The sequence below is a fragment of the Pollachius pollachius genome (genome assembly GCF_949987615.1).
Source record: "Pollachius pollachius genome assembly, chromosome: 13".
Classification (NCBI taxonomy): Eukaryota; Metazoa; Chordata; class Actinopteri; order Gadiformes; family Gadidae; genus Pollachius; species Pollachius pollachius.
The window spans coordinates 22650921-22665122 of NC_136946.1; the positions used below are offsets into that span (position 1 = coordinate 22650921).

Sequence of the window (14202 nt, forward strand, 5' to 3'; positions counted from 1 at the left end):
CGAGCAGGTTAGTTTGGTCGGTTAAATTGCACTGGTTACTTAGCGGAGATTCCCTTAAGTCAGGTTCATGGAACGCAACTCTAGCTGGAAGTAGCAAGGCTAAGCGAAATAAGACTGGCTTTGCCTTTAGCTTGGTTGATGGAAAACCCCTCTGGATCGGTCCAGGACATGTGGCGCACTTCCAGCCTAAACAACCCTGAGTGTGAACATCCGAACGGTCTTTATCGTGTTCTGGGGACATCTGGTGGTTACTCGGGTCACTGCAATGGAAACTAATTACAGTAGTACTTAACGTTTAACTGGATCGGATTTGAATTAATGTCACAATGTGGCATTTCAATTTGCTTGTGGCTCAAAATATCTGTGATATATCTATATTCAATCACAATCTATAACTGACACACCAGAAATGCAGAATATACTAGTTCACTGACCCTGCTGCTGTCTGTGTTCTCCCTATCCCCCTCCTTCTCTACTTCTGCTGTTCTCTCTCTCTCTCTCTCTCTCTCTCTCTCTCTCTCTCTCTCTCTCTTCTCTCTCTCTCTCTCTCTCTCTCTCTCTCTCTCTCTCTCTCTCTCTCTCTCTCTTGCTCTCTCTCGGTTCCTCAAGTACTTCCCCTTCAAACAGTTCGGTGTGTGTGTGTGTGTGTGTGTGTGCGCGCGCGTGCACACTGCACAAACACACACACACACACACACACACACATTCGTTTTCCCAGAAAACATGTGATATGTGCTGAGAGGTCGGTTCAGCTAAGTTACTTCCTCATCTGAACGGTTCGTCGCAGCGAGGAGCTGTTCTTTCTCCGCTTTGAAAACCTTTCACCTGACTAACGTGTTTTATAAACACTTTAACCTCCGTTTCTTCCCTTACATTTATACTTTTATAACTTTTTACCGTATGGGACGGAACGTATTTTCCCCAGTCTACTATGGATGAGGAGAGAGAGGAGGGGGGTCCTACCTCTAAGACCACTCTGTCTGGGGAACATGGCCGCCGGAGCAAAGCTAAGAGGTAAGAAGAGGATCTCTCTGTCTGTGACTGTTGTCCATCTCAGTGCTCAGCAGTGATACATCATGACTCCATCATTAGTCTGAGTAAAAGCTGTGTGTGTGTGTGTGTGTGGTGTGTGTGTGTGTGTGTGTGTGTGTGTGTGTGTGTGTTGAAGCCCAGAGAAGCAGGAGAGAACCGACTCCCCTGGACCCAGCTGTGTCTCCATGAAGAGTGGCCGGTCTATGGAACATCCTTATGTGCAATTTAACGATGGAAATCAGTCTATTGAGAGAAGGTAAGTATTGATTAGAGATGATGATTTGGGCTGTAGTCTTAAATTCAACCATCTCTCTGACCAATCGATTGGTCTATGGTGAAAAGATGATTATAGCACAATGCGCACGTTATCTCTAGATCAACATAATCTACCACAGTGCGTTCTACTATACCTGCAAGCCTCAATATCACATAAGGGCTGTTTGAAGGTCAGTGGGTTTCAGACCCCCTCTCGGTCCGAGTCCACTCGGTTAGAGCAGAGGTTCAATATGAAGCAGACAGAGGACGAGCCACGGAGCATCGGCCAGCGTCGTTTATAGACGACACAACCCAAGAATTGATTTGAGCTTTTATCTGTGTGTAATATAATGGGGCCCACTGGATGCTGCTGGGATTCGTGCCAAGAAGCCAATTCTGATGTCCCCACTCAAAGCCTAGTGAGCGTTAAATACGAAGGGAGATGAAGTATCACAGACATATTAAGAAAAAAGTACTCATGCCTTACCATTTTAGCTGATCTGCCCACAAACTTACTCTACACTTTGCATACTTTTTTGTTGTCCTTTTTAACCAAATGCTGCCACATCGATGACTTTGTTGGAATCAATGAGTTAGTAGCGGAGTAAAGGTTCAGTAAGTTAGGACTAGCGGTCTTCCTTATCTGCCAGTTCAACGTTGAGAAACCCAGGGGTTTGACCTCTTGTCTTGTAAGCCTTATAGTTTATTTATCAATATGATTATTAAAACAGAAACTACGGAGCCTTCAAACAAATTTTTATTCATAATTCATGTTATTTCTAACACGATATGGCCCTTCTCTCAAATATGAAACACATCGGTCTGCATTTGTCCCTCCCGGCCCTAAAATAATGGATTAAGAAGCTCTTTGTTCTTATGAAAGGAACACCAGCCATTGTCCGACCAAAGAGAATTTGGTCCAACAAGTGAATATTGATTAACCAATCAACCAACTGACCAGAACTTGACAGCCCTAGAGATTATATAGGTACAGCTTCTATGAAACATCCATAAATCCTGGTTCTTGTTTTTCTAGAAGAGTCCAGCAGCAGCAGAGAGCAGACTCCCCTGGACCCAGCTGTGTCTCCTTGAAGAGTGACTGGTCTATGGCTCACCCTGACGAGTTTAAAGATGGAAATCAGTCTATTGAGAAGAGGTGAGGATTCATCAGAGATCATAAAGATACAGCTTCTATCAAACGTCCATAAATCCTGGTTCTTGTTTTTCTAAAAGCGTCCAGCAGGAGTGAGCAGGCTCTTGTTATCAGACTTTACTGGCACTGATGTTTCCAAGGCAGGAAGAATTAAAGTGTGTGTGTGTGTGTGTGTGTGTGTGTGTGTGTGTGTGTGTGTGTGTGTGTGTGTGTGTGTGTGTGTGTGTGTGTTGAAGCCCAGAGCAGCAGCAGAGAGCAGACTCCCCTGGACCCAGCTGTGTCTCCATGAAGAGTGACCGCTCTATGGATATACCATATCGATTTAAAGATGGACGCCCCTCCAGAGAGGAGAGGTAGGGGGTTCAAACAGACGAGGAAAACGGACCAGTTGGTTGTTATCAGACTCGACTGATACTGATATCTACAAGTCTGGGGAAATATAATTGTCTGTGTGTGTGTGTGTGTGTGTGTGTGTGTGTGTGTGTGTGTGCGTGTGTGTGTGTGTGTGTGTATGTGTGCGCGCATGATCCCCCACAGACACCAGAAGAGGTCAAAGGTTACCAGTGCTCAGTCTCTACAGCAGCATCAAACAGAGCTGATCAAGGTGTGTAAATGTCCACCAAGACGTTTGACTTCAGCTCTCCATGGACATTACAAAGCATCTCTTGTCCAGCGGGACGTGGATCCAGGACAGATGCTTCTGATGTCTCAGTTAGTTCAGAGTAAAGTTCTCCTTGATGTTTGTTCTGTTCCAGAGGGCTGAGGAGAACGCACACGCTTTTCTAGACAAGGAGCTGAAGAAGCTCTGGAGGGATCTCTTCTCAGATTACCCACAATGCTCAGAGGGTCAGAGAGTGGGGGAGGAGGAGGTGGATGGTAAGAAGGAGGAGCAGAGGAGGCGCGCCATAGAGGGAGTGGTGGACATCACAAAGCTCTGCCTGATGGAGATGAACCAGGAGGAACTGGCCGACACACTTGGGGGCGGTAAGAGACACTTATCTTGAAAACCGAGAAGAAATACACATTTTGAAGAGCAGTAGGAGATTATTACTTGTTCGCTTCAGACTAAATTACATAGTGTGTCTCTACATTTCACACTTCCATGTGGAGACAATATTTCCTCTTTGGGGTTAAATGGTTTGATCCAGTATGAAGGGTTGTTGTGGGGTATCACTGATACCCCACAACAACCCAACATATCCGGATTAAACCATTTAAGATGATACTGTATCAGCTTAAATGGTTTAATCCGGATATGTAGGGTAATGGTGGGGGTCTCAGGTTAAAGAATGTTAAACATCATCATTACCAATACCAAATCACCCGACCACCATTCTCGTCCAACCACACTGGCTCCCTGTCCAACACCGGATTGACCTTAAAACCCTTCTGCTCACCGACAAAGCCCTCCACAACGTGGCCCCCACTTATCTCCCCAACCTCCTCCAGGAGGACAGGCCCTGCCGCTCCCTTCGTCATCCTCAGCTGGTCTTCACCTTCCTGACCTCCCGCCTCAGCGCCGTGGGTGCTAGGGCTCTCAGCACCGTGGGTGCTAGGGCTCTCAGCACCGTGGGTGCTAGGGCTCTGAGCTGAACTGAAAGAGACGCCCTGACAACATTGAAATCCCTCCTCAAAACACATGTGTTCCCACTGGCCTGCTCGCTGTAATGACCCCCTACCGTGGGTTCCCCTCGTATCCCCGTGCTGCTGTTCTTACCCCCTCCTACCTGGGTCTCCTCACTGTTCTTACCCCCTCCTACCTGGGTCTCCTCACTGTTCTTACCCCCTCCTACCTGGGTCTCCTCACTGCTGTTCTTACCCCCTCCTACCTGGGTCTCCTCACTGTTCTTACCCCCTCCTACCTGGGTCTCCTCACTGTTCTTACCCCCTCCTACCTGGGTCTCCTCACTGTTCTTACCCCCTCCTACCTGGGTCTCCTCACTGTTCTTACCCCCTCCTACCTGGGTCTCCTCACTGCTGTTCTTACCCCCTCCTTACTGGGTCTCCTCACTGCTGTTCTTACCCCCTCCTACCTGGGTCTCCTCACTGTTCTTACCCCCTCCTACCTGGGTCTCCTCACTGTTCTTACCCCCTCCTACTTGGGTCTTATGTCTTGTTTTGATCATGCTGTTGGCGATGCAGCTCTTGCTGTTTTTGACCCTAGATTGTTTTATGAATTGTAAGACGACCTTGGGTGTCATGAAAGGTGCCTTGAAATAAAATGTTATTCAATGTAATTATTATTATTATTATTAATAATAATAAATGTAAGCTGCAGATCAACAGCAGAATAACTCTGTGGAAGAGATGCAACACTATCCTGTTATATCAGCATGTCATTTTACATCAATTCACTCTCATTATTATTATCATTAGACCAATCATATTGCTGTGGAAAAAACGAAAAGTCCTGAACATTTTGAATCTGTAACATGCAGTCTTTGTCACGACCAGCTTCTCCGACCACAAGTTATGAAGCCCCATTAACATTAAACATTATACTGCTGACCAACAGCAGAACAACTCAGTGGAAGCGATGAAACCCTGTCTTGTTGTATCAGCATAGCAAATCACTTTACACTGATTCACTATCATTATTACTATCATTAGAGCAATCATATTGCTGTGGAAATAATAGTCCTTACCATTTTGAATCTGTTACATGCAGTCCTTCACAACCAGCTTTTCCGACCACAAGTAATGAAGCCACTAAATATCATGAAGTTGGTAATTTAACAGGAAATATTGACCTGGTTCCACTGATCACCATCCACTAACTGATGTCATCTGTTGTTTTCTCATTTAGGATCTGCTGCTGTCGAGTGCCAACATAAAATCAAGTCTCATTTGAAGAAGAAGTTCAGGTGTGTGTTTGAGGGAATCGCTAAAGCAGGAAAGCGAACAGATCTGAACGACTTCTACACAGAGATCTTCATCACAGAGAGAGGCAGTGGAGAGGTCAACAAGGAACATGAGGTCAGACTGATTGAAACCGCTTCCAGGAAACGAGCCAAGGAAGAAACACCAATCAGATGTGAAGACATCTTTAAACCCTTACCTGGACACGATCAACCAATAAGAACAATGATGACAACTGGAGTGGCCGGCATTGGTAAAACCGTCTTAACACACAAGTTCACTCTGGACTGGGCTGAAGGCAAAACCAACCAGGACATACACTTCACATTTCTACTCACTTTCAGACAGCTGAATTTACTGAAAGGGAAAGAGTTTAGCTTGGTGGAACTTCTTCATTACCTCTTCATTGAGAACAAAGAAGCAGGAATCTGCAGATTCGACAGGCTCCAAGTTGTCTTCATCTTGGATGGTCTGGATGAGTGTCGACTTCCTCTGGACTTCCAGAACAACCCGATATGGAATGATGCCACAAAGTCCACCTCGGTGGACGTGCTGCTCACAAACCTCATCAGGGGCGACCTGCTTCCCTCTGCTCGCATCTGGATAACCACACGCCCTGCGGCAGCCAATCAGATCCCTGCTGAGTGTGTTGACATGGTGACAGAGGTGAGGGGGTTCACCGACCAACAGAAGGAGGAGTACTTCAGGAAGAGATTCAGAGAGGAGACGCTGGCCAGCACAATCATCTCCCACGTCAAGAAATCACGAAGCCTCCACATCATGTGTCACATCCCAGTCTTCTGTTGGATCACTGCTACAGTTTTGGAGGACATCTTCAAAAAATCCCAGATCGAAGAGATGCCCAAGACCGTGACTCAGATGTACAGCCACTTCCTGAGGGTTCAGTCCATACAGGGGGATAGGAAGTACCATGGGAGGGCTGAAACAGATCCAGACTGGAGTTCAGAGAGCAAGGAGATCATTCTTTCTCTTGGAAAACTTGCTTTTAACCAGCTGGAGAAAGGGAACCTGATCTTCTACGAGGCAGATATGGCAGAGTGTGACATCAATATCAGAGCAGCCTCAGTGTACTCGGGAGTGTTCACCCAGATCTTTAAAGAGGAGGGTTGTCTGTACCAGGACAAGGTGTTCTGCTTTGTCCATTTGAGCATCCAGGAGTTTCTGGCTGCCCTTTATGTCTTTTTGTCCTTCATCGATACTGGTGTCAATCTGCTCTCAAACTCCAGCAAAGATCAACTCCTCCTCTACCAGAGTGGTGTGGACAAGGCGTTACAGAGTGAGAACGGACACCTGGACTTGTTCCTCCGCTTCCTCCTGGGCCTCTCTCTGGAGACCAATCAGATTGTCCTCCGAGGTCTGCTGGGACAGAAAAAAAGATCACTGACCACTCAGATTGAAACAGGTCTGCTGCGACTGACAGGAAGTAGGTCACAGACCAATAAGGGAACAGTGTCTTACATCAAGGAGAAGATAAAAGATCTGTCTCCGGAGAGAAGCATCAATCTGTTCCACTGTCTGAATGAGCTGAACGACTGTTCTCTAGTGGAGGATATCCAACAGTACCTGACATCAGGAAGTCTCTCTGGAGAACCTCTCTCTCCTGCTCAGTGGGCAGCTCTGGTCTTCATCTTACTGACATCAGAAGAGGAGCTCGACGTGTTTGACCTGAAAAAATACTCTGCTTCAGAAGATGGTCTTCTGAGGCTGCTGCCAGTGGTCAAAGCCTCCAAAACATCTCTGTAGGTTCCCTAATTACATGTATTACAATACACACTACACAATATAAATACAACTGGAATATAAGGTTAAAATAATATGAAAAAGATTTCTGTAGTTTCAATACAACATGTATTACTATTCTGCTCATAACAGAATAAACATACTAGTTATAATAATATACAAAACATCTCTGTAGGTGTCCTATTAACGTGTAATGTATTAAAGTACACATGAGAGAATATTGAAAACAATAGAATATAGAAGGAGTATTCATTTATACATCCAATTATTTAGTTTTTTTTGTTAAACTAATAACATTCCTTCATTATTGAATAACTAAAAGATGTATGTCATTTTAATCACAGTTCCTAACCTGTTCTCTTTATTTTGTGTGAAGGCTGAAGGGCTGTGATCTGTCAGAGAGATGCTGTGAAGCTCTGGCCTTAGTTCTCAGCTCCAACTCCTCTAGTCTGAGAGAGCTGGACCTGAGTACCAATGATCTGCAGGATTCAGGAGTGAAGCTGCTCTCTGCTGGACTGGGGAGTCCACACTGTACACTGGAAACTCTCAGGTCAGTTTTACCCAATGGTCAAACAGTTACACCAGAAGGTGCAATGTCAGAAGACATTTAACAGATTTACATCCATAAAAGTGCACACATAAAGTGAAGCAGCAAGCAACTTACATCCCTAAGTGCACACATGCTGTCTTAGTTCTCGTGCTCGCAAAGTGTTTTCCTGATCGCCATGATATTTATTCTCCTCAAAACACAATATACATAATATTGGAATAAAACTTCTAATTATACACAAAACATTGCTTTAGATGAACTAATAACATGTATTACAATATAATACATAATATACATAATACTGCAATAAAAAGTAATACTAATATGCAGAACGATTTTGAAACACTGCAAAATAAATTGACTGCATTTATATAGCACTTTTCTAACCGTTGGCCACCCAAAGCGCTTTACAATATTGCCTCGCATTGACCATTCACGCACACATTCACACACCGACGGCGGAGTCAGCCATGCAAGGCGACAGCCAGCTCGTCGGGAGCCGTTAGGGTCAGGTGCCTTGCTCAAGCACACCTCAACACTCAGCTAGGAGGAGCGGGGATTGAACCAGCAACCTCCAGGTTACCAGCCAACCCGCTATACCTCCTGAGCTACTGCCGCCCCTTCACAACAACTTTCATATAGTTATACAATTTACACCCAATATTTAATAACTACAATTTCTTTATGACGTAATAAGTTGAAGATGTAAGTTATTTCAATCACAGTTCCTAACCTGTTCTCTTTATTTTGTGTGAAGGCTGAAGGGCTGTGATCTGTCAGAGAGATGCTGTGAAGCTCTGGCCTCAGTTCTCAGCTCCAACTCCTCTAGTCTGAGAGAGCTGGACCTGAGTACCAATGATCTGCAGGATTCAGGAGTGAAGCTGCTCTCTGCTGGACTGGGGAGTCCACACTGTACACTGCAAACTCTCAGGTCAGTTTTACCCAATGGTCAAACAGTTACACCACAAGGTTCAATATCAGAAGACATTTAACAGATTTACATCCATCAAACTGCACATGTAAAGTGAAGCAGCAGGCAACTGACAACCCCAAGCGCACAAATGCTGTCTTAGTTCTCGTGCTCGCAAAGTGGTTTCCTGATCACTATGATATTTATTCTCCTCAAAACACAATAAACATAATATTGGAAAAAAACTTCTAATTATGTACAAAAAATCGCTTTAGATGAACTAATTACATGTATTACAATATAATACATAATATACATAATACTGCAACAAAAAGTAATACTAATATGCAGAACGATTTTGAAACACTGCAAAATAAATTGACTGCATTTATATAGCACTTTTCTAACTGTTGGCCACCCAAAGCGCTTTACAATATTGCCTCGCATTGACCATTCACGCATACACACACACCGACAGCGGAGTCAGCCATGCAAGGCAACAGCCAGCTCGTCGGGAGCAGTTAGGGTTAGGTGCCTTGCTCAAGCACACCTCAACACTCAGCTAGGAGGAGCGGGGATTGAACCAGCAACCTTTAGGTTACCAGCCATCCCGCTCTACCTCCTGAGCTACTGCCACCCATTTACACCAACTTTCATGTAGTTATACATTTTAGACCCAATATTGAATAACCACAATTTCTCCATTATGTAATAAGTTGAAGATGTAAGTTATTTTAATCACAGTTCCTAACCTGTTCTCTTTATTTTGTGTGAAGGCTGAAGGGCTGTGATCTGTCAGAGAGATGCTGTGAAGCTCTGGCCTCAGTTCTCAGCTCCAACTCTTCTAGTCTGAGAGAGCTGGACCTGAGTACCAATGATCTGCAGGATTCAGGAGTGAAGCTGCTCTCTGCTGGACTGGGGAGTCCACACTGTACACTGGAAACTCTCAGGTCTGCTTTCAGCCTCTTCAAACTGGGTCTTGGGGTTGTTTAATATGTAAGGGATGGTCAACGACTAGTTGGACCGTTATCGAAAAGAACACACAAAATGGTATGCATGTTATATGTTATGTAAGTCTGGCCCGCTGATGTGAGGGTTAGGGTGTGGTAGATAATAACCGAGTGGTATCACTTCAACTAACTAAGACTAACTCACAAACAAAGCTGTTTCCCATATGAGATGTCCGCCCACGGCCGGTCAGTCGTAAATTCCTTTAAGCATGTGGTCAACAACAACTAATCTAAAAGACCAGGTTGAGGTCAGCACGCCTTGACCCCAGACTCTCTGGCGCTGTGTCAAGCCTTGGAGGTGTTTTAGATGCTTTATACTATTAGATATATAGGCCTAATAATAATCGTAGTTTGCCATGAAAATGTACTCGTTAATTTCTTCCATAAGGGGTTGACCTGTTAACTACTAGTATGTTATGTCTGTTATATGTTATGTAGCTCTGGCCAGCTGATGTGAGGGTTAGGGGTTGACCTGTTAACTACTAGTATGTTATGTTATATGTTATGTCACTCTGGTCAGCTGATGTGAGCTGAGGAGTTGTCATTAGCGTAGACATGGGGATGAGGCTTTAGCCCTGCTGTGATCTGAATATAATGTACACCTCACCATAGAACATCACTGGCCGTGGTAAAGTGAATCATATTGAACATTAAAGATGAACTTTATTAACTTCACATTAGTTTGGTGTAATGCTGCTCATGTCCGATGCATTTCTGTTGCTCTTTTGCCTGCTGACAAAACTCTCCCTGGTTCTACACAATGTTAGTTAGGGCTACACAATGTCAATGTTAATATCTCATTGAGTTGTAGCTATTGAGAAAGGAGCATTTGTTTATGATCCTGTTTCACATCCAAGTGAAGGTAGTTCTGATGTCTGTGATGATGTCATCTCCCCACTTCCTCTTCCTGTTCTCCTTGTCCTCCAAATGGAATGAATACACTTTATAATTGTGGTTACTTTAGTATGAACTGCTGTCAACCAGAATAAATAAAATAAAGTGTGTGTGTGTGTGTGTGTGTGTGTGTGTGTGTGTGTGTGTGTGTGTGTGTGTGTGTGTGTGTGTGTGTGTGTATATAGCTTGTCTGGCTGCCTGGTCACACAGGAAGGCTGTTCTTCTCTGGCCTCAGCTCTGAGCTCCAACCCCTCCCATCTGAGAGAGCTGGACCTGAGCTACAATCACCCAGGAGACTCTGGAGCCGCGCTGCTCTCTGCTGGACTGGAGGATCCACGCTGGAGGCTGGACACTCTCAGGTATGGAGAGGACAGTTCACCACTCAGGGACAAAGTCTCCTACGAGGATTCAAGCCGCTGCTAGATGAATTGGTTTGAAGAGGCAGCTGTCACTCATGTTGTGTAGAACGTGATGAGACGGCAGATGATGAAGGTGAATGTTTCAACATGCTGCTCTCACTTTGTTTTACCCCCCAGTGTGGAGCACGGTGGAGTGTGGAGACTGAAACCAGCTCTAAAGAAGTGTAAGTGTCTCTTTAGTTTATGTATATATATTTATGTATACATTTATATATACATACATGCATACATACATACATACATACATACACACATACATACATACATACTACCGTGTTCTTTTTGGAAATAGTTTGCCGAGTAAGGATCGCTTGTAACTCATTTTATTTGGTAAAGGTTTGGACTAGTCTCTATGAAGCAAAATGAGGGGAATTGTATAGGGACACGTGGAGATGCACTTAGTAGGTCATCTGAAGGATGCGTTACCTGGAGCGTTCTGCCCCCTGGGCTTTGTGTTGGGACTTTAATACTGGGCAGGCGTGGACTCAGTTATGTGCTCTGATTGGCTAAGCATGGTGCTGAACTCCCGCCTCCTGGATACCCGTATGTGTTCTCTATGCTGATCTCTTGCGGCTATGTGCGGGAGTTACTCTTGTTTTTGTGGCCTTGAGCGTCTGGGTCTCTCCAACATCTTGACCACTCGTATCTTTAGAATTGACACATGATGAATGGCTTCCTGTATGAGCTGGACGCCTCCCTAGGCTCAGGATCCCTCCCTAAAATGAGAGAGAAGCCTCTTTAATTGGCAAGGGCATATGTGGCCTGTTAGAATGTGTGAATTATGTCACAATACATACATAGTATACATACATGCATAGTATACATACAAGTTTTGGCGGTTAATTTCCAGCCTGTCTGTGTCTGTATGATAATATAGATACGAATTCTAGCCAAGTGCCCCCAGTGATGTGTATATGTATGTGTAGTTGAGCAGGTGTATGTCTGAGTACATAAATAAATGAACCAGTTCTATGGTTCATCAGTCCATCTCCAGCCTGTATGTGAGCTCAGCTCCTTCAGTCTGTTCTTTACACAGGTGTCCCTTTGGAGGTTGAGTGACATGTATGTGTATTAAGAAACCCAACAGTGGAATATCTTTGAAGATATTAAAAATATTGTTTAGATATTTCGTGGGTGTAATAAGCTCATCATACCGAACATTTTGATGTTGATATTGAGGGAGTAAATGCACTTTATACATTTGTCCTCGTTTCAATGTTTTGATTGGGACAGTCACTCACACACACATGGGATTTCCAATCAACTTTAACTTTAATTATCTTAAACACAATGTGTCCTATTGCTTAGAAAATATACAGCACATGAATCCAATATAGTACCTATCATATGATATTTTTTTTGTCTTTCTATGTTAATGTTTGAAGAAGAGAGAGCGATCACAAAAGAGTCTGAAAGAGAATAAAGAGAAGAAGAGCGCAGGAGAACAGTACTAGTGATGATGATGATGATGATGATGATGATGATGATGATGATGATGATGAGGATGAAGAGCGGTTCAGCAGCTCATCATGTCTGGTTCTCCCTCAGATGCCTGTGAACTCACACTGGACCCCAACACGGCCCACAGACGACTCTCTCTGTCTGAGGACAACAGGAAGGTGACGCTGGTTGAAGAGGACTGGTCGTATCCGGATCACCCAGAGAGATTTGACTCCCGGCCCCAGGTGTTGGGTAGAGAGGCTCTGACTGGCCGCTGTTACTGGGAGGTAGAGTGGGAAGGATGGGTTGGTATAGGAGTGACATACAGAGGAATCACAAGGAGAGGACGGGGTGGTGACAGCAGGCTTGGACAGAACAACAAGTCCTGGAGTCTTTATTGTTTTGATGGTCGTTACTCTTCCGAGTACAACGGTAGAGATACAGCCCTCCCTCTCCCCCCCGCTGGCTCCACCAGAGTAGGAGTGTATCTGGACCGGCCTGCTGGCTCTCTGTCCTTCTACAGAGTGTCCCCAGGTGGAGGAGGGTCCTCAGACACACTGACACACCTCCACACCTTCTGGTCCTCCTTCAGCCAGGAAGACATCCTCCCGGGGGTCTGGGTAGGGGTATGGGGGCGGACCCCACTGGGAAGGGGGAGGGGGGCCTCAGCGACTCTGTGTCGGTTGTAGAAAAAAAAAAAGGGGGGAGGAGGACCGTTGGCTGCAGTGCTGCAGTACACACACACACACACACACGCGCGCACTCACACGCACACGCACATGCACATGCACAGACATACACACACACACACACACTGAGAGGACTGATGACTCAGTGGCTCTGTGGCAGTTTTAGTCTCTCTCTCTCTCTCTCTCTCTCTCTCTAGATTTTATATTTTATTAATAATAACCAAGAGATCTATGGGATAATGTTGCGTGTTGTAAATTACTTTAAACTGAATCTTGATTTTTTGTGTTCTGATGGGAACCAAACGGCCGCAGAACATGCTCAGTTATTAAAGATATGTGCACACCTGTTGATGCTTTGTAAAGTCTGCTGCTTCTATTGTTTTAGTCCTCCTGTTTATTGTGTACATGTAAGGGACTATTTTTCTATTGGATTTGTTAATGAAGCATAATTGCAATAAAGAACTCGATGGATCCAACTGAATGTTCTCATGTGTTCAGCCGATGATTTCTCGTTTTTCTAGTGAATAATGGTTCAATAATTGCCTTAAGAAAAATAATATATTAATTAGGTCTGTCAAATTTAAGCGTTAATTCCGATTAATTAATCACAGAAAAAATAAAATAATTTACGCAGATTAACCGCACTTCTATAGTGCTCTTTGACCCGGTGCGTCAGTTGCGTTGAAACAAAATGGAGGCAGACGAGAAGACGCTGCTCGGCCCCCTGCACGGAAAGTTCAAGTTTAAACTCCCAGACAGAACTGTAGATAGGAACACCGTTATCTGCAATCTCTGTAATAAGGAATTTTCCTATCACCCGAGTTCATCAACCCTTAAATATCACCTCAACGCGAAACATTTGGTAGCAAGCTGGCAGGTACGAGCTGCCACCGCCCCTGAAGCTGGCGCTAGCAGCCAGCCTCGTCACGCCACACTCGACTGAGATGCATTGAATCCTGAGTGAGATGGAAATGTTATTCATTTGATCTTAACATGCACCGTATGTTAATGAAAGACACTCATCTGCCATCATTTACTTGAATTAAATAATATTTTGAAATACTTACTAGGAAAAATGTAACTATGCCATAAATTTAGATTAATTAATCAAAGAGCCTGTAATTTTTTTTAAACGCATGACAGCCCTAATATTAATCAGAAATTATAAATAAAACCACAAATGTTTTTCCTCCCTGGGTTTTGGTTGGGGGGGTTCTCAGTGTCTCTGTG

At 44.4% G+C, this 14202-nt stretch overlaps 1 protein-coding gene across 1 annotated transcript; it reads left to right on the forward strand.

Moving 5' to 3' along the window:
* Positions 1-824: 824 nt before the first annotated feature.
* Positions 825-13657, forward strand: LOC307085188 (NACHT, LRR and PYD domains-containing protein 3-like; the record flags this gene model as incomplete). Its single annotated transcript, XM_079749877.1, has 14 exons — positions 825-1014; positions 1169-1288; positions 2324-2443; positions 2677-2793; positions 2978-3044; positions 3196-3424; positions 5247-7059; positions 7437-7610; positions 8368-8541; positions 9297-9468; positions 10668-10783; positions 10961-11007; positions 12392-12903; positions 13649-13657. The coding sequence occupies exons 1-14, from the start codon at positions 932-934 to the stop codon at positions 13655-13657; spliced, it is 3753 nt and encodes a 1250-aa protein (XP_079606003.1). The 5' UTR covers positions 825-931.
* Between the last annotated feature and the right edge of the window lie 545 nt (positions 13658-14202).